At 35.0% G+C, this 23,463-nt stretch overlaps 1 protein-coding gene across 2 annotated transcripts in view; it reads right to left on the bottom strand.

Annotated features, from left to right (window-relative positions):
* LOC125683478 (X-ray repair cross-complementing protein 5-like) overlaps positions 1 to 23,239 on the bottom strand; it is a 24,383-nt gene extending 1,144 nt beyond the window's left edge. Inside the window, exons 1-19 of one of the 2 annotated variants that reach the window (XM_048924683.2) lie at positions 23,169 to 23,239; positions 19,595 to 19,708; positions 16,958 to 17,141; positions 16,440 to 16,488; positions 15,480 to 15,605; positions 14,678 to 14,848; positions 12,913 to 13,027; positions 12,606 to 12,738; positions 12,050 to 12,159; positions 11,338 to 11,400; positions 11,049 to 11,186; positions 9,386 to 9,494; positions 6,280 to 6,340; positions 5,967 to 6,042; positions 5,405 to 5,601; positions 3,599 to 3,689; positions 1,602 to 1,674; positions 943 to 1,055; positions 187 to 283 (exon numbers count right to left, since the gene is read on the bottom strand). In XM_048924683.2, coding sequence (XP_048780640.2) covers positions 187 to 283; positions 943 to 1,055; positions 1,602 to 1,674; positions 3,599 to 3,689; positions 5,405 to 5,601; positions 5,967 to 6,042; positions 6,280 to 6,340; positions 9,386 to 9,494; positions 11,049 to 11,186; positions 11,338 to 11,400; positions 12,050 to 12,159; positions 12,606 to 12,738; positions 12,913 to 13,027; positions 14,678 to 14,848; positions 15,480 to 15,605; positions 16,440 to 16,488; positions 16,958 to 17,141; positions 19,595 to 19,708; positions 23,169 to 23,183 — 2,035 coding nt within the window. In that variant the 5' untranslated portion in view covers positions 23,184 to 23,239. Of the gene's footprint in view, positions 1 to 186; positions 284 to 942; positions 1,056 to 1,601; positions 1,675 to 3,598; positions 3,690 to 5,404; positions 5,602 to 5,966; positions 6,043 to 6,279; positions 6,341 to 9,385; positions 9,495 to 11,048; positions 11,187 to 11,337; positions 11,401 to 12,049; positions 12,160 to 12,605; positions 12,739 to 12,912; positions 13,028 to 14,677; positions 14,849 to 15,479; positions 15,606 to 16,439; positions 16,489 to 16,957; positions 17,142 to 19,594; positions 19,709 to 22,744; positions 22,883 to 23,168 lie in introns of those variants that run through there. The other variant, XM_048924684.2, reaches the window with a different exon arrangement.
* Positions 23,240 to 23,463: the final 224 nt, after the last annotated feature.

The raw sequence follows: 23,463 nt of genomic DNA on the forward strand, positions 1-23,463 counted from the left end.
TGGCATGCTAGCATCATGAAATACACAGTTTCATGCAGGCTTGTAGTTTAAGGCATTTAAAATATGAGTTTTATTTTGATAATCTTGTCAACTTTCTGGGTCTAAATATATACATTGTACATTACATCATTGTACATGTACATTAAATATACAGTGTACATAAAGCAGAATATCAAACAATTTCACCGTCCACTAGCATTTCCCAGAAATCTCGTCTTCCTTTTTCTATCAGGAACTCCTTGAGCTTTTTCATGTAAGTGTTGTACAGCATTGGTTCAGATTTCTAAAAATTCAAAACACCTTTGTGATCATAAAGTAAGTTTGGCCCCGCCCTGGGGTCAGAACCCCTACCCTGGGGATCATGAAATTTACAACTTTGGTAGAGGCCTTCCTGCTCTACATCACTATGCATTTAGTTTTTCTTACATGTGTGCAGGTCTTGAGAAGATTTTTGAAAATTGATCAATTTTGGGCAGTTTTTTCCCCAACCCATGGGCCCCCAGGAGTCCTGAAATTTACAAATTATATCCCCCTTGTCCCAAAGATGCTTCATACCAAAGACAGACGACAACCAATTGCAATAGGTCACCTGAGTAAGTTCAGGTGACCTAAAAATCTCATGTTGATTGTCATCATAAACTTTACAGATCCATCATACTACCAGAAGTTGAGAACACCTGGTTGTTTTAAATCTATCATACTACCAGAACACCTGGTTGTTTTAAATCTATCATACTACCAGAACACCTGGTTGTTTTAAATCTATCATACTACCAGAACACCTGGTTGTTTTAAATCTATCATACTACCAGAACACCTAATTGTTTTTCTCAAACTGACAGGATCCTTGTTTCAAGAAACGGACCTTAAGATTCTATTTTCAAAGGAAATTGATACATGCATTTTCATCAAGAGCCATTCCACTACTTAATCATGAACCACCTTTACAGACTGTTCCCTCAAGGTTTTCAAACAGTCCAGTGCTTTTCCGTAAAACTGTGGGCCAAAGGAATCTGTCACCAACTGTTCCACTCTCTTCTGCATCTGTTTTGAGGCTAAACATTTAAAACGAGAGGCAATGTAACACAGTTGAATTTCACAATCATCAATTTCGACATTTAACTGACTCAACTTCCTCTGGTCTTCAACATATATAAAAAATTCCCTGGAGGTTCACCCTGAATTGTTGAGAGCCATGAATCATTGATTGGCGCTGTTAGAGTTCATTTATATTTAAATTGTATCACTCATATTCTGGCTTTGAATAATGATGAAAGTTGACACATGTGCAAGGTGACTATTCAGCTACACATATTCTCAAAATGTTTACAAAATATCTAAAGTATGAACGAAATCACACGAGAAACTATGTAAAACATGAAAACATTCAACCCCAACCCAATTCCCACTTTTAACAATACATAAAATCCTTTGCCCCATGAATATATTACGTAGCATCTGACATCACAATCATTGCAAATTGTAAAGTATGTAGAATCCATTATATTTCATATTTATTGTTAGCTCATAAATACAACATCAATACACAGTGCATACACACACACAGCATCTGAAGAGACGGCATGGTGGGCAAAGTTTACCTTCTTCAAACCTATCAGCATCCCTCTGGTTAATGAGTGCAATAAAGTCATCTACAGGAGTCACCGTACCAACCTAACAACATAAATACAACATCAACATCTCAACACCAACCAGATACACTGTATCTACATCAACCGGATACACTGTATCTACAACTGGATACACTGTATCTACATCAACCGGATACACTGTATCTACATCAACCGGATACACTGTATCTACATCAACCGGATACACTGTATCTACATCAACCAGATACACTGTATCTACATCAACCGGATACACTGTATCTACATCAACTGGATACACTGTATCTACATCAACCAGATACACTGTATCTACAACCGGATACACTGTATCTACAACCGGATACACTGTATCTACAACCGGATACACTAACTACAACTGGATACACTGTATCTACATCAACCGGATACACTGTATCTACATCAAGCAGATACACTGTATCTACATCAAGCAGATACACTGTATCTACATCAACCGGATACATTGTATCTACATCAACCGGATACACTGTATCTACATCAACCGGATACACTGTATCTACATCAACCAGATACACTGTATCTACATCAACCGGATACATTGTATCTACATCAACCGGATACACTGTATCTACATCAACCGGATACACTGTATCTACATCAACCGGATACACTGTATCTACATCAACCAGATACACTGTATCTACATCAACCGGATACACTGTGTCTACAGCTAACCAATGTAGATGTATATATTAATACCCAGGTAGATTTATGTACTAACTACGAACAATTGTAAATACCCCTGGTATATACATGTACTAATTATGAACTCATGTAGATATATATACTAATTACTGTATGAACTCATGTAGATATGTAGGACTCCAAAGTGCGATGGTCACACTAAAGTGCGATGATCTATGCCAAACCCCGATAGTATGACACGCCAAAGTGCGATGGTCCACAAGCATGCACCAAAGTGCGATGGTATGACACGCCAAAGTGTGATGGTGTGAGACAAATGCGCCATAATGTGATGGTGTTGACATGACAAAGTCCGATGGTACATACTAATGCGCCAAAGTGAGATGGAGTGACACACTGAAGACTGCTGGTTTGTAAACAACAGTGTTTTAGTACAGACTGTACCAACCGTGTGTTGTTTCATCAAAATATCAGTGCAAAATTCATGCACACACAAAAAAAACCCAATAATAATCAGAAGAGAAAGAACTAATTTCATTACCATTTAGTTGTCGTGTTATTAAACACAAAATTTTCCAACGCGAAATCGTATAGAAAGTTTTGCATTATAGCATATCTCCGAGATTTTATTATGTGTACAACACAAGTAATAAATGATCATGAATTAAAGAATGTTTGGGTGAAGTAGAGAGTTCGACAACAAATGTAGTTTGCCATTCTCACTATCCTCAACAGTGTAAACCTTGTCGTTGCTGTTGTCCATTATGATCTTAATCACTCATGCCTTCCCCTAATATATCCCAAAGACGGTGTCAGCACTGCAGCAGAAGAACTATCATTGGGCAAACTGATGTTGCATTTCTTTGGTATTATTTTGAAAGACGTTAAGAATGACGTTACAAACGTTACTGAACCCCGCACCATCGGACTTTGGTGTGAACATCGCACTTTGGCGTTCGTAACGTTAACAAACCATTGCACTTTGGCGCAGACCATCGCACTTTGGCATGACCATCGCACTTTGGAGCAACCATCGCACTTTGACACAACCATTGCACTTTGGAGCGACCGTTGCACTTTCACGCGACCATTGCACTTTCACGCGACCATCGCACTTTAGAGTCTAACATATATATACACTAATTACTGTATGAACTATATATACTAGTACACTAATTACTGTATGAACTAGATATACTAGTACACTAATTACTGTATGAACTAGATATACTAGTACACTAATTACTGTATGAACTAGATATACTAGTACACTAATTATTAACCTCTGTGACATCTGCCTTGGTCATGTCTGCCAAACCTCCACCAAGATCATCATCTAGTTTGATTTTCTTTGAGGATGGCTCTTCATCTTCCCTGAAACAGTTTATTGATATGAACATCTTGAAATTCAGAGAGTGAGAGATTGAGAGAGATGGACAGAGAGAATTACAATGAAATAAACACCACTCTAATTCATTGCACTTAATATATTCATGAACAAATACATACTACATCAGCAAGAATGAACAGTAAACACCGTTATCCACAAATTTAAGTATCTATCTCATAATTATGACTATGAATTTGTGTGTAACATGGTTCTTTGCAAAATTAAATGTCCCTAATACATTTACACAGAAGAGGGTCGTGGGTCTGAACGCACTGAATCCCCTTGCACAACTTGTGATTACTTAGACACTTTATCAAGGTTCAAGTCCTGGTAGATAGATCTTATTCACTTAGACACTTTATCGATGTTCAAGTCCTGGTAGATAGATCTTATTCACTTAAACACTTTATCGAGGTTCAAGTCTTGGTAGATAGATCTTATTCACTTAGACACTTTATCAAGGTTCAAGTCCTGGTAGATAGATCTTATTCATTTAGACACTTTTCGAGGTTCAAGTCTTTGTAGATAGATCTTATTCATTTAGACACTTTATCAAGGTTCAATTCCTTGTAGATAGATCTTATTCACTTAGACACTTTATCGATGTTCAAGTCCTGGTAGATAGATCTTATTCACTTAGACACTTTATCGAGGTTCCAAGTCTTGGTAGATAGATCTTATTCACTTAGACACTTTATCAAGGTTCAAGTCCTGGTTGATAGATCTTATTCACTTAGACATTTTATCGAGGTTCAAGTCCTGGTAGATAGATCTTATTCATTTAGACATTTTATCGAGGTTCAAGGCTTGGTAATTGCTTGGATATTTAAAATATGACATAATGTTAAACAAGAGGTCCATGGGTTTTGAACAAACTTGAAAGCCCTTCATCCAAGGATGCTTTTGGCCAAGTTTGGTTGGAATTGGCCCAGTGGTTCTGGAAAAGAAGTTGAAAATGTTAAAACTTTAGAGACGGACAGACAACAGGCGATCAGAAAAGCTCACTTGAGCTTTCAGCTCAGGTGAGCTAAAAAAAACCTATATACATTTGTATATTACCAAAAGAAATGTTACAGAATTTTGCATTTACTGACGATAAGGATTATTAATAAATTATAGATGTTCTACTTATCTTTGGGTTTTTACTATTCTGTTGTCACATTCGAATCAAAAAACAAGCTTTTGAGTGAGTTATTAAATTAACTTGTTGTAAATTGTTTTTCAGGCATGGCAATGCTATGAAATTAAAAATAATAATGAGGAAAAGAGGCTCATGTACAACCCTTTAAGTCTTAATTTTTTATTGATAGAAGTTTTAAATACCCAAGTAGATACTCCCATAACTAAAGCCAATACTTCATGTTGTGACTATCTACAACCTTAATTTGAACATTTATTGGAGAGTGTATTTGAAGGCTAAGATGATCGAGCTTTCAGCTCAGGTAAGTTTGTCTCCAGCTCTAGTGTGATCTTTCAGCTCGAGGGAGTGAGCTCCCAACTCTAGTGAGTATGCCTCCAGCACAACAGAGTGAGCCATCAGCTATGGGGAGCTTGAGGGTTTGTTTTGAGCCACCAGCTCTGGGGAGATCAAGGGTTTGCTTTGAGCCACCAGTTTAGGGAAACTCAAGGGTTTGTTTTGAGCCACCAGCTTAGGGGAGCTCATGGGTTTGTTTACAGTACACCTGATGTGAACACTAACTTCTGTTTAAACATGTTTTCTCCTGTTTTCTTGTCATCCTTCTTCTTCACCACTTCCAATTTAAACAGTTCTTTGATCTTTTCACACTGTACCTCACATCTAGCACTGACCTCTTGTGGAGGTTTCAGGGAATTTGCAATCAGGGGAGATAACTCAGGGAGGGGATCATGAGGTTCGAATGCTCTATGTTGTAGACACTGAAAAGAAAATATGTCAGACTGTTTTTTGTTTTGTTTTGGCATTTGCATAAAAACAGATATTAAGACATGGCAATAGCTCACACTAGCAGGCAATCTAAAAGCCCTGTGTATAACTTGATTGTTGGTTTGTTCCCTGACCTATGACCTATTGCTAATGAGGTGAATACTCCAGTGACTTAAGAAACTGATGGAAGGTTTCAACCAGTATCAACAAATTTCTTTTTTATCACTAATAACAAAAGTTGACATTAAGTTATATACATGTACATGTATATGAGAATTATGAATTATATTGTTTGGTTATATATTATAGTGGTTGTTGCTTTTTTCATGAGGAATATCATATACACTCAGCAAAATACCTGATAAAGTCTTTGAAAGTATGGATGAAATATCAACTTTGGTTTTAATGCTTCAATTTTTTCACCATCTTCATCCCTGAAAAATAAAACAGATAACATGGATTTATCTTAAGTTTTCAGTTCTGATCATCCAGAAGTGATAATAAATGGCATCATCCTACAATGTACACATTCCTACATGACTGTGAACAAGTTACATGTAAGTTACAATGCACCTCCAGTGGTGGTTATATATAATAAACTTGCAGTGTAACTTTCTTCAAGACAAATGGACTTGGATTCTCTAATTAAACACACTTGTAGATATACATACTCTGTCACTTGTGAGAGATCACTTTGGTTAATCAATTCATTTATGGCATCTAGTTGTGCATCTGAAAAATAGTCAAATTGCACAAAAAACTTTAAAATATAAACAACTTTTCCTAACTAATTCATGTACATGTACCAGTATGTACATGTAGAAACAACAGTGTGGGCCTCTGAGGACAATGACAGTGTCGGCCTCTGAGGTCAATGACAGTGTGGGCCTCTGAGGTCAATGACAGTGTCGGCCTCTGAGGTCAATGACAGTGTCGGCCTCTGAGGTCAATGACAGTGTGGGCCTCTGAGGTCAATGACAATAACAGAAGGATGGATGAAAAGACACAGATAGACATGGTGAAATCAATACACCCATTTTTGTGGGGGAAGATACTGGCAGCATGTACAGAAATATTATGTACAAATAACTACAAATGGGTATAACTTTCTCAAAATTAAATGAATCAATCTGAAAATACCAGGAGCACAGGTTCACAAAATATATTTTATACAACATTTCTAAAACATCTGGAAAAAAGTAAATGAGAAAATCTCTGGACAGAATGCATCTATGGAGGGACCGACAGTGAAACCAATACACCCTCACAAACGAATAATTAGCCCCAGTAAATGTATCATATAAAGATTTAATGATTGTTTGGCTGCTGAGATAAATGTACTGTACAATCAGAACTTAATTCTCTATACCAGTGTACTGTTGATATGCACTATTTGTACAATAATGTGTTTCCACTAAGATTTCATTAAATGTGTCCATTGAGTCTGACATACATAGCATACCTATGTATGTACAGTGAAACTTCTCCAAACCGGCCCCTCAGAATACCGGTTCTCCCTGAATATCGGCCGATTTTCAAAGTCCCGGCAGAAACCTTAACATTTCCTTACAAAGAAAGTCTCACAAAACCGGCCACCCCTGAAAACCGGACATCGGCCACTTTTTAAAGTACAATTGTTAACAAACATGTGTAATTTACCCTTATAATACTGGCCATAATTTGAATACTAGAAAAGTTTGGCCAGAGTGGTGATTAAGACAGGCCAGGTGTGAAAAATGACTGACCTACTGGCCAGGGGGGAAATTATCCACCGGAGGTGTGAAAAACACAAGTGGCCTCTATAAGTTCTATAGTTTACCTGTGCTGTCCAGGGTGTTAATTGGTGCTTGGCTAATCCAAGTGACCCTTTCAAATTGCTGTACGAAATGTTATAAACAGATATGCACATATTGAATGAATACAATCCATACGCCATATTGTTGCACCATGGATATAAGCGGTAGTTAATTAATAACAAACCCATGACTGTTAATGATAATTTTCAATAGATAAATGATTTTTAGGGGGTTTCCATAGACTTAAAATTCCCAAGAAACATCAAAATTAAAATTATATATTTACTACTGTACTTTTCAAAAATGTCAAGACAAATTTGTTAACGATATAAGCAATGGACGTAAACAGAGTTTTTATAGGTAAGAGGAATTCCAATAATAGGCCTCTGTGTTTTCTTTATGTATCCTGTTATAAATTTTTAGTTAAAATTAGATGATTGCAGCAAGACTATTTCTCGTAATAATTACCTGTAGGTACTAGCGGTCTAGTTTGATCTCCACCGATAATTGATCATAGATCCCCATATCAAAGTGAGCAGTACCTACTCTGTGTGTTAATTGCAGCAATCAAATGGCTATGTGTTTGTTTTGTTTATTAAAACATAAGCCGAAATTCTACATAAATGCTGCTAGTCTTCAGATTTCTATACATATATATCAAATGCAGTTTTATTTAAACGGAATGTTTTCCATTATTTATGCATGTCAATGTAAAAATGTTTATTCATATTTAATTAGTTTTAGTGCTATAAATTGAAAATAAACATGTTAGGGCTGTTCCAGAAATGATCAAATGGGGGGGTCGGGCGGCAAACGATATTTTTTTGTATGGGTGGTCGTATTTTTTCATATTTTAATTGGTCCGTGGTTGGACTGTTAAAAAAATATTTATTATGGGTAGTGGGTAGTTTCTATTGTTTTATTTTGTGCCATGTGGGTGTTGAGTTTTCAGAATATTTTTATTGTCGCTCTCGTTGTGTTGGTTACAAAACGTCGGAGGGAAAAATTGAAAACGTGCTTTCGAAATCGGAAATAACATAGAACTATTCGAGTTGTCGCTCTTTGCAGCGCATAACTTTCCATTACAGCACTCTTCAAATTAGAGGCGCGTTTAGTAGGGTCCCTTTGGACGTGATGGCGGCGAACTCTGTTCTGTAGATTATTACAGTTTACAGTGCATCGATTTTGGGAATATTTTGAAACCAATAGGTATTCCGTTTTCTAATAAAAATAGGCAAACCTTAGTTGATATATACGAGGGTACCGATGCGTTATATTTATCAGTCGGTGTGATGGTGATATAGAGGCCTCCGGGCGCGGGCTCCATTAGAAGACGAACGATTCGTGGAAAAACATATCCATACCCATTTCATGATAATAGCATCGTTTGGACTCCCAATCTTTCCAACATTCCCGCCATAGATGCCTTTGATTGTTGATGTGACATCGTTTCTTCAGAACTACTGTGATACAATGTCGCACAGGCATTACCGTGTCATTGACTAGAATGTTTGTCCCGAAAACCTCGCGAGATTTGTACCATTTTCATTTTTAAAAATATTTTTGTGGTGGGTCTGGTTAGTTTTTTTTTTTTATTAGATGGGTCATTGTAAAATGAGTTTATTAATTTGATGGGTCATGGGGTAATTTTTTATTTTTTTTTATGGGTGCTTGGTATATACAAAAGGTGCCTCCCGACCCCCCCCCCCCCCCCCCCCCATGTATTTATTTCTGGAATAGCCCTTAGTAAATTATTTTGTTTTATTTCCAATAGTGAAATAATAGTCCTTGAACACCATATTATATGGTTTGTGGTACATGTATGTCAATGAAATATCTAATACAAATTGAGCTGAAATGTCTTTAAATGCTAAATTCTCAGTATACCGGCCACCCCTCTAAACCGGCCGTTTTTTTCGGTCCGACAGCTGGCCGGTTTAGAGAAGTTTCACTGTATTTACAACCTTCTACCTGTATTTACCTGTAGGCTTGTACTTTTTGTTGGCTTGGGTCTCCTCTTTCAGTGGCAGAGAGCCAAACGTGTACTGTCTAATGTCCTCTGTAAAAGGCAGCTCCACATAGATCAAACACTGGAATAATCCATGTGGTTATGTTATAAAACAGTTACCGTATCATAAAACACTCAATATGTGTACAGATTATTATATCATTTCAATTGTATCACTCTGCCATATAAACAAAAACACCCACAGTGAAGCTAAATTATATCCAGAGCTGCTAACATTATAAAATGGAAAATAGTAAGGCGGGTGTCAGGGGGCTTAGGCGGCCTCCTGCCGCTGGAGATCTTTTATGAATAAATATGTAACCTGAGCAATTTTAGGCATATTTCAAATCCAAATTTTATGAATTTAGACATACTAATTGTCGAGCATTAAATGATTTTACAACTGCAGAAAGTCAAATTTTATACATTTTTTATCGATTTTACCTTCTAAAACTTGTGTACAAAATCTTGCTACATTAGAACAAATCATAATTTTACAGTTACTGTGTCAGTTATTCTGGCAAACTTTTTGATGTCATTTTCCCCGCTGTGAGAAATGTTAAAGTTTGTCAAACAGATCGCACACTTAGCATACAAACTCCCACTTTCTGACTTTGAAACGAATAGATGTTTACTTGCATATTGTTCTTTGAATTTTTGGCTTCATTCGGTTTTCTTCTTTGGGGGATTATTGTTGTTATTTCCATCAATGCATGCCTTACGTTTAGTAGCAGCTTTGCCATATTGTTTATTTCAAAGCATTAAAATGATCGAGATTTTGTGTTTGCATAGTTTATATATATATATATATATATATATATATATATATATATATATATATATATATATATATATATATATATATAAACTATGCAAACAAACGTAGTAACGACTATGGCTTGTTTATTATAAAAGTAAAAACCAATGACGGACAGCTCTAAAACTTTTGAAATGTCAACTATAAAGCGAAAATCGGAAGATATATAGTGAAATCGTAAGGCGTATTTTCAGCCCTAAAATCGTAAGCCTTACGCCAAAATCGTGAGGGTTGGCAGCTCTGTATATCAATACTGAAATACACATATTTACGAATCATCCATAATTAATTCATATGGTTTAAATAGTTATTCCCCTCGACTTATTCTTTCATTGTGACCATGCATGAATAAAACCTATGACAACTTGATGAAGGCACCAGCGAGCTCAATTTGGAGAGAAATGGGGTGAGAGGGTGGAGGGATGGACTTACATGATGATGTGGGGTACCAGAAAACCCAATTTGAAAGGATATATGGGGGTGGAAGGGGGGTGAGTTGGACTTACATTATAAGACAACATGATGATGTGAGGCACCAGGGAGCCCAGTTTAGGGATGATCTCACCCTGAAAGACATGATGAGGGGCACCAGAGAGCCCAGTTTTGGGGCATGTGGGTTTGGTGACTTTACCTTGTTAAAACAACTTGAAGATGGACATTATTATTTATTACGATTACTAGATGTTGGACACCAAACAGTCCAGTTTGGAGTGGTAACCTTACCTTGTAAGATGATTTGACAAGGAACAACAAACAGATCAGTTTGAAGGACAGTAGGTTTAACTGAGAAAATGACCAACTGTTTGGTGGAGGGCTTACCTCGTAAGATGATTTGATGTGGGGCATCAGACAGCCCAGTTTAGGGGCAGTAGCAGCACTGTACACTTTTCTAACAATGATGGCCATGTTGGTTTCATACAGGGCATTAATTAGTGAAGAAAGGGCAACAGAGGCAGCCTACAGAAATAAAATAAATTTCAATACAGAAAACATGTCATGATGAAGAACTAGTCAATTTTCAAAGTCTCAATCCACAGATAGTCTACTTATACACATAATACATTTGGACCAAACATGTTTTTTATTTGTCAAATTTAAGCAATGTTACCTCATCATCTTTGTCAGCCACCACATAATGTGTGTTGTCTCCCATAAAGTGGTGTCTTTTTACCTGGTCAGACAAATTAACACTGCATTACAAACTTCAATACACAATTCAACAAACATAAATATCTAATCTTATCAAATAACAACCACCACAAAAAATTCTGAAAGACAAATATTTACTGTTTATCCCTTATTCTTATAGATTGTAAGACATGTACAGTGTATTACGTAAATTCTAAAAAAAAAAATACTTTCACAACAATTCAGCCCTGTTTATCTATAATTTGTACACAAGAGGCTTTAAACTATCCATACAAATCCAAATTATCCATATAAATCTAAGATTTTATCCAATGACTTCCTTTATGGGAGAAAAAGGCGTGAAATTCTTTCAAATATAGCACATTCACAAATATCTCCAACAGCTAATTTTAATATCTCTCCAAACTACCATTTCTAAAGTTTTACTTTTCAATCATCAATGCTATTTATCCAGATAAGAAGATGGAGCACATAGGAAAAATGTGTTAAAGGCCTTGAAAGTTGCATAATTTCAGGAACTCGGGATGAAATAAGATCAGTAGGGGTATGACATTAGAGACGGAAGTCAATAAGAATCTTATTGATAATTTTGGAATCTTTTGTCAGTAATCATCAATTGTCAAATTTTGGAAAGCCGAGTTATGTCATTCTTACAATTGTAACTTCCTTACATTTTCCATTTTAGTAAATCCAAGAGCTTTCAAGCATTTCTCTGCTTTGTACTTCATATTGAGCTTGTCATCCTCAGACATCGGGACAAGTGTTGTCCCATACCTGTGTCCTGAATGAAAACTAGATCTCATTAGTGTAAGGATGGTTACATAACTAGGTCATCGGTCAAAAAATAACTGGCAGAGATTGCCAGCACCAGTGAAGAATACTTCTGACATTCTATCACAGAATTTATTAAGAAAATAACATCCATGTAGATGTACATAGATGTGCATATGCATAAAAGCTGCACAAAATTTTGTACCCATGAAACCATCCCGAATTATGACCCCCTTGGAAAGAGAAGTTAAGTACTGTAGATCTGAGATTTATAAATAGAATTCTAAGCACTATCAATTATCATATAATTTAATGTATCAATTATCATATAATTTAATGTATCAATTATCATATAATTTAATGTATCAATTATCATATAATTTAATGAGGTCATAAAAAATGTCTATCTCCCCAGTATTTTAAATGGTGCATTCTCTCGCGACATTTCCGCCACACCTTCTACTATGTCCTCCTTCTCCACCTCCGTTTCCTCCTCGTCATTCTTGTGATAGGTCCTCAGCGTGTCAATGTCAGCATCTTCATCTTTAGCATACACCTTCTTGAAGCTTTTAACTTTAAAATCCTTGATCTATTTATTGTCCAGCACAGGTGTAAATTAAAAAAAAAATTGTGTTATTTCTATGCATAAAAGAATTCCTGGGAGAAATTATGTCTTTTTCCTAAATTCAGACATTTACAAAAAATGTAGACAAAGCCAACTCAGTATGTGCTCAATAAAACTATTATCTCTGAATTTATCTACCTTGATGTATGAACAGACAGGTATCCTGACTTCTGATGTAATCTCTAACTGGACTTTCCATGGAGTAGGACGGACTTGTCTCATCTGGAAGTAGCTCAAAGCTGGCAGAGCCTCACTAAAAAAGGTCAACGAAAACATTAAAAATGTGTAGCCAAAGTGAAACATGTTCCTATAATTTGTTTTCAATACAACTGTTGTGATATGGTACTGTATTTGTATTTCACCAAATGTAAGATGTGTTTTTCTACTCCATAATACATAACTGGAAGTGAATGTGTTTTTCTACTTCATAATACATAACTGGAAGTGAATGTGTTTTTCTACTTCATAATAAGTAACTGGAAGTGAATGTGTTTTTCTACTTCATAATAAGTAACTGGAAGTGAATGTGTTTTTCTACTCTATAATAAGTAACTGGAAGTGAATGTGTTTTTCTACTTCATAATAAGTAACTGGAAGTGAATGTGTTTTTCTACTTCATAATAAGTAACTGGAAGTGAATGTGTTTTTCTAATTCATAATAAGTAACTGGAAGTGAATGTGTTTTTCTACTTCATAATAAGTAACTGGAAGCGAATGTGTTTTTCTAATTCATAATAAGTAACTGGAAGTGAATGGCAGAACAAGTAAAGAATATTTTTGACATTTTATCACAGAATTTCTGAGACATTAACATTTTCTAACCAAGCTTTGAATTTAAGGCTGAAACAATACGCCCTTTTCACGATACGATACATATTGCAATACCTATGACACGATTTAATACTTTCAATATGATACAATTTACAGAAGAAACCAATGATAACATTGAAGAAAAATTTAATTACCAAGATTCAAAATCATAATTTTAAAAGCAAAATGTTTACAAACTGCCAAATGGTAAGAGGCCTGTTGGCTCTGTGGTTTAAACTGATAAAGTTCCTTATTATTTTCGTCAACCTCAAGGCAAACAACATTCTGAACTGTATTCGACGCTATTTTGTCCCTCATGCAGGTAAACATAATAAGTACTGGCTGAGCCTGATGTATTTTACTGACCCCGTTTGTAATAAAAGTATCAAACCAAAAATCAAGGCAGTGATTCGAACACTGGATCGGGAGTTTATATTGAACAGTATCGATATTTCGATTAATCGTTTCAGCCCTATTTGAATTTTCCTTGTAAAAGTTTTATATCCTTTAATTCATACATGCACCTTAATTTGCTATTTATAATATCTTCATATACATCTGAAATTTCCCTCAATTTACACTGCTTTACTCTAATTTAAATCTGAATTTTACACAATTCATAGCAGAATTTCCCCTCATTTATACCCATATGTCCCCTATTTATCTCTGAATATTCCTCCTATTTATACTTGAATTCCCTTATTTATACTTGATCCCCCCCCCTCCTATTTATACTTGAGTTTCTTCTTATTCATACCTGAATTTCCCACTATTCATACCTGAATTTTCCCCATTCAAACCTAAATTTTTATTATTCATACCTGAATTCTTCCAATATTTACACCTGAATCCCCCATTATCCCTGAATTTCCCCTACTCATACCCAAATCCTGTCCCAATTCATACCTGAATTTCCCACTATTCACATCTGAATACCCCCCTACACCTGAATTCCTCATTATTTACACCTGAATCCTGCCACTATTTGTACTTGAATTTCCCCCTATTTATACCTGAATTTCCCTTGATCTTTATACATGAATTTCCCCCTATCTATACCTGAATTTCCCTCTATCTTCATGTACATGTATACCTAAAGTTGTAGCATTCTCCATCCACCTCCTGCAGGATGCGTTTCAGCATGGCCTCCCCGTTCCTCTGCTGTGCTGTTTTGCCTTTCTGGTGACCATTAGCTGCACCACTCGGTCCCGGCTTCTGGCTGTCATCGTCATCATCATCATCACCATCATCAATATCTGGCCCGCTGTGTCAGAAAAACATGGTGTGTGAATAACATTACAAGTAAAGAGACTTGTACCCATAAAAACACTGATGTCTCGGTTTTGTTCAACTTGTTAAATATGTTTAATGAAAGGGAATTATTTCTGTAAGGTCAATTTTATAGTATAAAAAAAAATATTACACACTGTAGAGCTGTTATTCTCCAATCTATTCTCCAGGCCTGTAGGTTATAAAACTTTTACTGTACTCATACTCAAACTCAGCCATATTTGTTTTGAGCACAACTCTGATCAAGGTCCAAGAATGCTTGGAAAATCTTGAGCATGTACTCCATTTGAGTATGAGAATAATTTGTAAATGTTTTATAACTTTCATTTTTGAGTATGAGTATGATTTAGAGCATGAAGTTCAAGTTTGAGTATTTTTTATAACCTTGGGCCAGGTTAAGGAGGACTTGAATTTGTGAATATGTTGATGTAACACAAAACAAATGTTCAGCTCACTTATGTGAAACATACAAGAAATTTTCTTCATATTTTTCAAGAAGCTTACCTTCGCACATGGTACATGTCCCCGATTTCTTTATTCCGGCAAAATACTCACATGACGTTCAATTCTGTCCCCCAAGATCTTTATTCCAACAAGATACTCACATGACGTTCAATTCTGTCCCCGAGTTCTTTATCCCAGCAATGATTGTATCAATCTGATCATCGCCAAATTCTCCTCCCAAGTCTGACAGCAGGATAAGTCGCTTAAATCCAAACCCTTTCTTCCCTCTACAATTGTTTCATAAATCAATTTCATTTCCATAGGTTTTGAAAAACCACGTGGGTGTGTGATTACGAAAGTTTAATTATGTACACATTCTGCATCAACTTCAAATCATAAAATACAACAGCACTGTATGGAATAATATCCAATACATATTGTATTTACAATTTTTATCAAAATCAATTAAATGCAAAATTACAGCACATGTCAAAATGCATTCAATGAATATTAGAAAAACCTTTTCCAACCCAGTCTAAATTTATCACATGGTGTAACAATAATCATATGATCCATTTAGTACAGCATGTGCAGATTCCTAATACTGTAACAGTGTCAATCTATATACCAGTAAAATACTGTAACACAATGTCAATCTATATACCAGTAAAATACTGTAACATAGTGTCAATCTATATACCAGTAAAATATTGTAACAGTGTCAATCTATATACCAGTAAAATACTGTAACACAGTGTCAATCTATAAACCAGTAAAATACTGTAACAGTGTCAATCTATATACCAGTAAAATACTGTAACACAGTGTCAATCTATATACCAGTAAAATACTGTAACAGTGTCAATCTATATACCAGTAAAATACTGTAAAACAGTGTCAATCTATATACCAGTAAAATACTGTAACAGTGTCAATCTATATACCAGTAAAATACTGTAACAGTGTCAATCTATATACCAGTAAAATACTGTAACAGTGTCAATCTATATACCAGTAAAATACTGTAACAGTGTCAATCTATATACCAGTAAAATGTAAATAAACTAATACTGTGTATGTTTGACACTAATTAGACTTAACTTTTTTTAAAGCATACTTACTGTGTTGCGTTTACCAGATGGTCCATGGCAACCACAAGTGCATCAATAACTTTACAAAATTAAGGTAAATGAATTTCAGCCATTTGGAGTCTCTTCTAACCAGACCTACATTAAGATAGAGTTTTCCCCCCTATGTAACCCATTATTTTGATGTATGGGGGAGCTAGAACAGTACATGAGCAGGAAAACTGTTTTATTCTTTCCAGAAATGTATGTCAAATCAGAATTTCTCTCAAGGAGAACAAAAAAAACTTTAGAATTCAAATGAATTTGCTTAAAATTAGAATTCTGGAAAAAGTAAAACATCAGGTACTTTTTTTTATTCTCAAAAGATATGGCAAGATATTTTTAAGTTGAGGCATTTTTTCTGTGACATTTGGAAAGGGGAAATAATTCTTTTTTTAAATCAACCTCCATGGAATCCCTCATAAACTGCAGCAATATTTCTTTAAGTGGCACATTTCAATACATGTACTACCTGCATTGTTTTACAGGTAAAATTTATGACAGAAGGATACAGTCTGCCGATATATTGCTGGGAGTGATGTCATTCTGAACCTGCTGAAGGAAATCAAAATCCACAAGCCCTAGGGGCCTAGCAATACTGATATTCTCATAACTTTCATCATCTGACAGAGGGTTATCGGTGCCAGGGGTGCCAAATAATACCAAACTGACTTCATCTTTGGACTCTGAGAACATCTGAAATAAATATAGATAATGATTATAATAATGATTGGTTTTTATATAGCTCTTTTCCAGCGTATGCTGCTCAAAGTGCTTTACAATACATTATTACCCTGGCAGACCTTTTATCAATCTAGAACTTTCTCAGCTTCCTAGGAAGCATACAATGAAAGCTGCCATTACAGGCGCTAGAGCACTAACATTCTAACAATATTTTTTACTGTCTACAGCCAGGTACCCATTTTACACTTGGGTGGAGTGAGGAAATTCGTGTAAAGTGCCTTTCCCAAGGACACAACATCGGCCCTGCCGCCTAGGACTCGAACCCACGACCTTATGGTCAAGAGTCTGACAGCCTAACCACTAGGCCACCGATGCCACTAACAATCTCTCAAACATTATCTATAAGTACTGTAGCTCTACTAAAATTGTTCCGATTTTTTCTGAATAAATCAAACGGATTGGGAACATGTTTTAACAACTTACTAGTCCCTCTCTCTGAAATTGTTCTGAGGCGAATGAAAGCTGAAAGCTTTATATCTTACATGTGTTGTATACATAATATTTGCTAATGCTTTCCCCTATATACTAAGTAACAATATAAAACAGAAGAGTTGTGCCTTTGCCAGGGCTTGAAACTAACTCTTTATGTCACCAGTCCAGCCTGACTGATAAGGTATAATTTCAGCCAGTCCACAAAAATTTTTACCAGTCCACCAGAGTTTTTCAGAAATAAATAAACATATTTCGTTCATGTTTATATTAAAATTACATAAAAGAATTTAACTTGATATGCCTCAGACAATATTGTAACACTTATGTGAGATTTATATTTACTAATCTAGTTCATCTGATATCTACAGAGGAATGCCAAATGTGTGTTTAAGCTTCCATAAATGTTTTCTAAAATGATGTTTTAGAAAATTGACCAGTCCCATCGGACTGCTAAAACAAATTTCAGTCAGTCCGCCACACTTTTAACCAGTCACAGACTGACGGGCACATGTTAATTTCGAACCCTGTTTGGTTAAGAGTTCATGGCAATGCAAGTCACATGTGATATTACATCTACTGACAATGAAAGAAATCAGCTTTTACAAGACAAAATACATATGTCACAAATGTATACTAGTATATAAGAAATAGTATTATTTTAGACTATTCAATTTACTCACTCAAACCATATCAATATGGAATACTGTAAATGGGGAAATGATTGCGGTGGTTTTAATTTCGCTATGTTCACGGTCGGGGATTATTCCGCGAAACTAAAACAACCGCAATCATTTTGCAAGTGTTACACAATATGTTTTGAACAGTTACCAGTAATCAAAATAAAATTTGAATTCCGCGAAAATAAAACCACCGCAATTAGACCAATATGAAAAACCACGAATTTTTAGCACCGCGAAATTAAAACCACTTACAGTATGAGGTACAAGAAATACATGTAATAAATGCATGCATCTACATGACAAACCACATTGTTTTTCACATCAATTTTAAGCTAAAGGGGGGGGGGGATCATCAACATTTCTGGATATTGTTTTTTTTTTCAAAGTTTAATTCTTTAATGAATTAAAATTTTTATTACTAGTTATTTTTTAGTATAACTATAACTTTTTTTGCTACCTTTCACGTAATACTATGAATGACTATGAAATACTATGAAACGCGTAATGAAATAGACATTACACAGGATACTAAAAATGCTAAGCCTTGATTAAATTTCGAAAACACCTTGTTGCTGTCTAATATTATCTCTTATGCTATTGATGCAATAGAAGGTCGTACTTAAAATATTTGATACAAAATTCACAAAATAAAATTGAAATAAAACTTTGATCACTTAATCTCCTTGGGTTTTGACACCATTTTGGGAATTTTTGATGATTTTTGTGAGGAGAAACAGCCTAAGAAAGTTAGATCCTGAAAATAGTATTGTTTTCATTTTCAATAATAAATCCAAAATCTTGTAAGACATCAGTTTGCTAATTAATTCGCAGGTCTGTCTGGCAATCAACAAAATTGATACAATACAATGGAATCCAAATCAAAAGACAATTCGACGAGAAATTGCCAAGATTTTACATTTGTTATATTTCAAACAGATAATTTTGTGAAGTTAAAAAAAACACATCTTTTCTATCATATAATGTACCAACAATATTCATACATGGCACCTGAAATTTGATTGATGGCATATCGATTTTAAAAATGGCATTGTACATCACGGAGTAATTTTTTGGTTCCAAACACTGAATACATAAAAACGTCTACAACTGTCTGACTTTCATTTTGTGTAAATAGCTTAATGAAATGGTGTACATTTTCTCTGCAATCTTGGAAAACATATTCAAAATTTGGACTCATTCAATAGATTGTACAATGTGCATGAGTAAGTCCTCTATAAAGATATTGCATGTCTATAAAACACTGAGTTCCCAATAAACAATCAATTGCCACACCTTCCTTTGTAGTATCATCTTGATGGCATCTACTGCTGTCTGCATTGGAGTTTCCTCACCAGGGGGCGCATTATTCATAGATGGACCTATGTCCAGAACAATTGCTATGGCTTCCTGTAAAAAAAAATTCCATAATATTATCTAAAAAATTTCCCAAATTACTGTATCATAGCAAGTGAATATTGTATAGATCTACATGTGTTGTTACGTAAAATCTGCAGCATCTTGGGAATGAGTTGTCTAATACGATGTATAAAGTTAGCTTATCTAAATGAAGTATAAACACATAATGACATACATCAAGCTCCCCCCCACCCCCATTTTATTTACAGAATACCGTTAACTTGTATCTATATCCAACAAAAATTGGAGATTGTGTACCTATAATCACGAGATATACAATGGACTGCATTTTGTTTTTTTTACCTACAGTGTATTATCTTCATGCCCTAGACTTTCAAAACTGTTGTAAACAGCAGTATTTCTGACGTAAAATTCCCAACTGAAAAGGTACTAGACCCTGTATCAAAAAGGTTTAATTAAGCCCTGTGACACTAAATGTGAGGATTCTTTATCAATACATCAAAATTTGTATCCATGTGGTGCCCTAGAAGATTTTTGAAAATTTGTCGACACACTGGTTTTACATCATAGCACAATGCTTTTAAAAGAAACCTTCATATATATGTACATTGCATGCTGAAAAGATCAAATGACTTTTTTAAAATATGAGTTAATCAACATGATCAATAGATACTTGTGCTCAACTGAAAGATTTAATAAACATGACATCAGAAAGGGGATATTTATTCTCATCATACTGAAAAATATTGTGGAACAAAGAGAATGAAATTATATATACTTACAAAAGACAGAATTATTTTTTGTGCATGCAAATATGTAAAAAGTAATTTTTAAAGTTTGCTGTTAAGCACGTATGCTACACCGGAGAAATTTGATATGGATGAAAAGTGGATGATATGAAAAACATTTTGAAATTGCACAACACACATGTGATTTGCATACTATGCTGACGCAGGGCATAAGAAAAGATTTTTGCTTTTACTGTGAATCAGTATCAGCTGATTTCAAAGGACTATAATTTATTACAGAAATTATGTAGGGTTTTCCCAATCCATGCTGATTGTCTTGTCCAAGGGTTAGAGATTTTCAAAGAGAAATCCTCTGAAATAGACTGATGAAATTATTGATAGGAATGGTCACCTTTGTCAGATTTTTTAGTATTTTGAACACTCATTTTTCTTTTTTCCGGCTTGATTGTTTCCAAATTAAAAGAAAAAAATATGAAAATAAATCTGTTTACTGTTTTATATTTCGATTTTTATCATTAATTTTAGATTCAACTTCACTAAAAAATAATAAATAAATCCCCCTCCTCCCTCCTGACGACAATTCCAAACACACATATTTTAAATGATGGCCTGGCCTGGGCGATGAGTTTGAAATCAATGGACAATAATTGCCGATATTTATATTTTCATCCATGTTTTAAAAGAAAGTCAGCCATTATGATGATGTAGAGTACCTCCTTAAAGTAGACCTATACACGGCCTACGTCACAATCAAATGTAAATGCGGAACCACGTATCCATTTTCCGAAATGTGGTTTTTCAAAGATATCAGTTTGATTTTTTACATGGCGATATGATTGTCCGATATTAATTCCTTCCAAGGCGTTCTTATCAGCTGCAGTCAAATTTTGTACAATGTATTTTTAAAAAAAAAAAAGGGGGGGGGGGACCAGGAACAGATCTTGGGATAAGCTGTCACAATAGGGGACCAGTTAAGAAATGGCTGACATAATCAGAGTTGCGATTTAAACCCGGGACAGGGGACATATTGAAAATGGATTAAAAGCTTGTAAGTGTTGATTTCCTTGTGACAATTTTGTGCATTACTGTGAAATGTTTGAAAAGAACTTGTCTATTGCGTAAATCCAGGCACATCCGAGTTGAAAGGTCGCTCAAAGCATAAACCGTCACCAACTCCGGCATTTACACGTTTTACAGAATCAAAACATGAATGCTTGTGAAGAGAAGTCGATGAAGGCTATGCCTCGCAACTTCTCTAAATAGAATACAGTGGCTAATGCCCTTTCAATATCAGTGATTCATTTTGGCGTGCGTCCTGCGTAAATTACGCATTGAATTTGCTCAGGACGCATGATTTCAATAACTGTGCATCCCGGCGGACGCATGAACATTCGAAATTATATGAAAATGTTTTCATTTCATCTGGTAATTAGTATGAAATCTAAGCCCCAGAACGTACTACACACCCGAGATATTCCGAATTAAGAATATTGATATTTCATTGGTGAACTCGTGTAGCATTAACCAATGAAACCAAATGATATATAAGGCATTACGGCAGGTAAACAAAACTGGGAACTAGAATTTCCTCGCATATAATCCGATTCCATCGATTTTTTTTATGTTTTAAAACTTCCTAATCAGAGAAAGTTAACTGTTTTGCAAAGTTATGTGAATGATAATATTGTCAGTAACTATATACGGGTAAAAAACAAACGCGGAGTCCCCGAAATCAAATGTCAGTCCTGAAAACGAAGTAGAGGTTGAGAAAATTTGAAAGGTGAAAAAAATGTCATCAAAAATGACTTACTTTTTATTCTTGGCTAAGATTTGAGAAAAATGAAGAAATGGAGAAAAAATTATTTATTGCAGCATTTGCACAAAACAAAAACAACTAAATGGCATGAACAAAGTAGCTAGGAATAAAAACTTCCATCATTCAACTTTAAGCACCAGAAAATCATTTTGCAATATGAACTAGCTACGAACAAGAATTTTCTGCAAATGATGGCTTGTAATAAAAAGCGAAATATTCATTCTCTAGAAGGGGGTGACAACACTAAGCTTCTTCCTTAACTTGGTTTGTTTATACCTGTGATTATCAGGCTGTTTGTTTGAAATAATGAAATTTAGACTCATTGATTTTAGCATGGGACTCATTATTGTAATCAAGGGGAGTCCGCTGGACTCCTGATAACCATTTTCAAAATGAATCACTGCAATATAATACAAAAAAGATTTTTTTTCTTCTAATTTATATAAAAATCAATATTCTCTTATAAACTGTGACTCTTTGGCCTGTGACATTTTGTCATACTTTCATAAAATTTCTATTTGTGACTTTTAGTCCATGGCCATTTTGTCCGTGACATCTTGTCCTGTGACTTTATGTCCTACATTCTTTGATAAAGCTGTCCTCAAACGTTAGATACTAACTTCGGAATACTTTTTGTCCTGTTGTGGATATAGATAATAATGTCAGTACTTTTTTATTCGCCCTCAAACACGGTCACGCCGTAAGACATATTACAGATACTCTAACAGTTTAATACATGCTATGACATTTTACAGCGGTTGTTCAATAATAAAATGAAGTAACTGAAGCAGTCTCATTTTATGACAGCTCTTACAACAGATTTATCAATTATCAGACTATTAATATGCGTTGTTAATTTCAGAATCGAAACAAAAAATTATCAGAAAAATTATGAAAACTTCAAATAAAAGCAAATTCGGTATACCTTATTTGCCGCCATGTTTGCCAACTTCCGGTGTGTCACTCTTCAATAAGTCGTACCAACTATGATTTTCGCAATCCTAACCAATCGTGTAAGGAACGATAACTCTGGGGGTAGCGAGTGCGGCCAAATATTTAAAACATAAACTAAAATAATTGAAGATATATTTAACATTGTGAAGATATCATCAATTATTGCTCCCATCATGCGTACATCATTGTGGTGGAACTATTGTTCGCAAAATTTGTTTGGATCTCGGTATAGAATAGAATAGAATATGATTTATTTCCAAATTAGG

Source organism: Ostrea edulis, chromosome 6 (assembly GCF_947568905.1).
Source record: "Ostrea edulis chromosome 6, xbOstEdul1.1, whole genome shotgun sequence".
In the NCBI taxonomy this organism is placed as follows: Eukaryota; Metazoa; Mollusca; class Bivalvia; order Ostreida; family Ostreidae; genus Ostrea; species Ostrea edulis.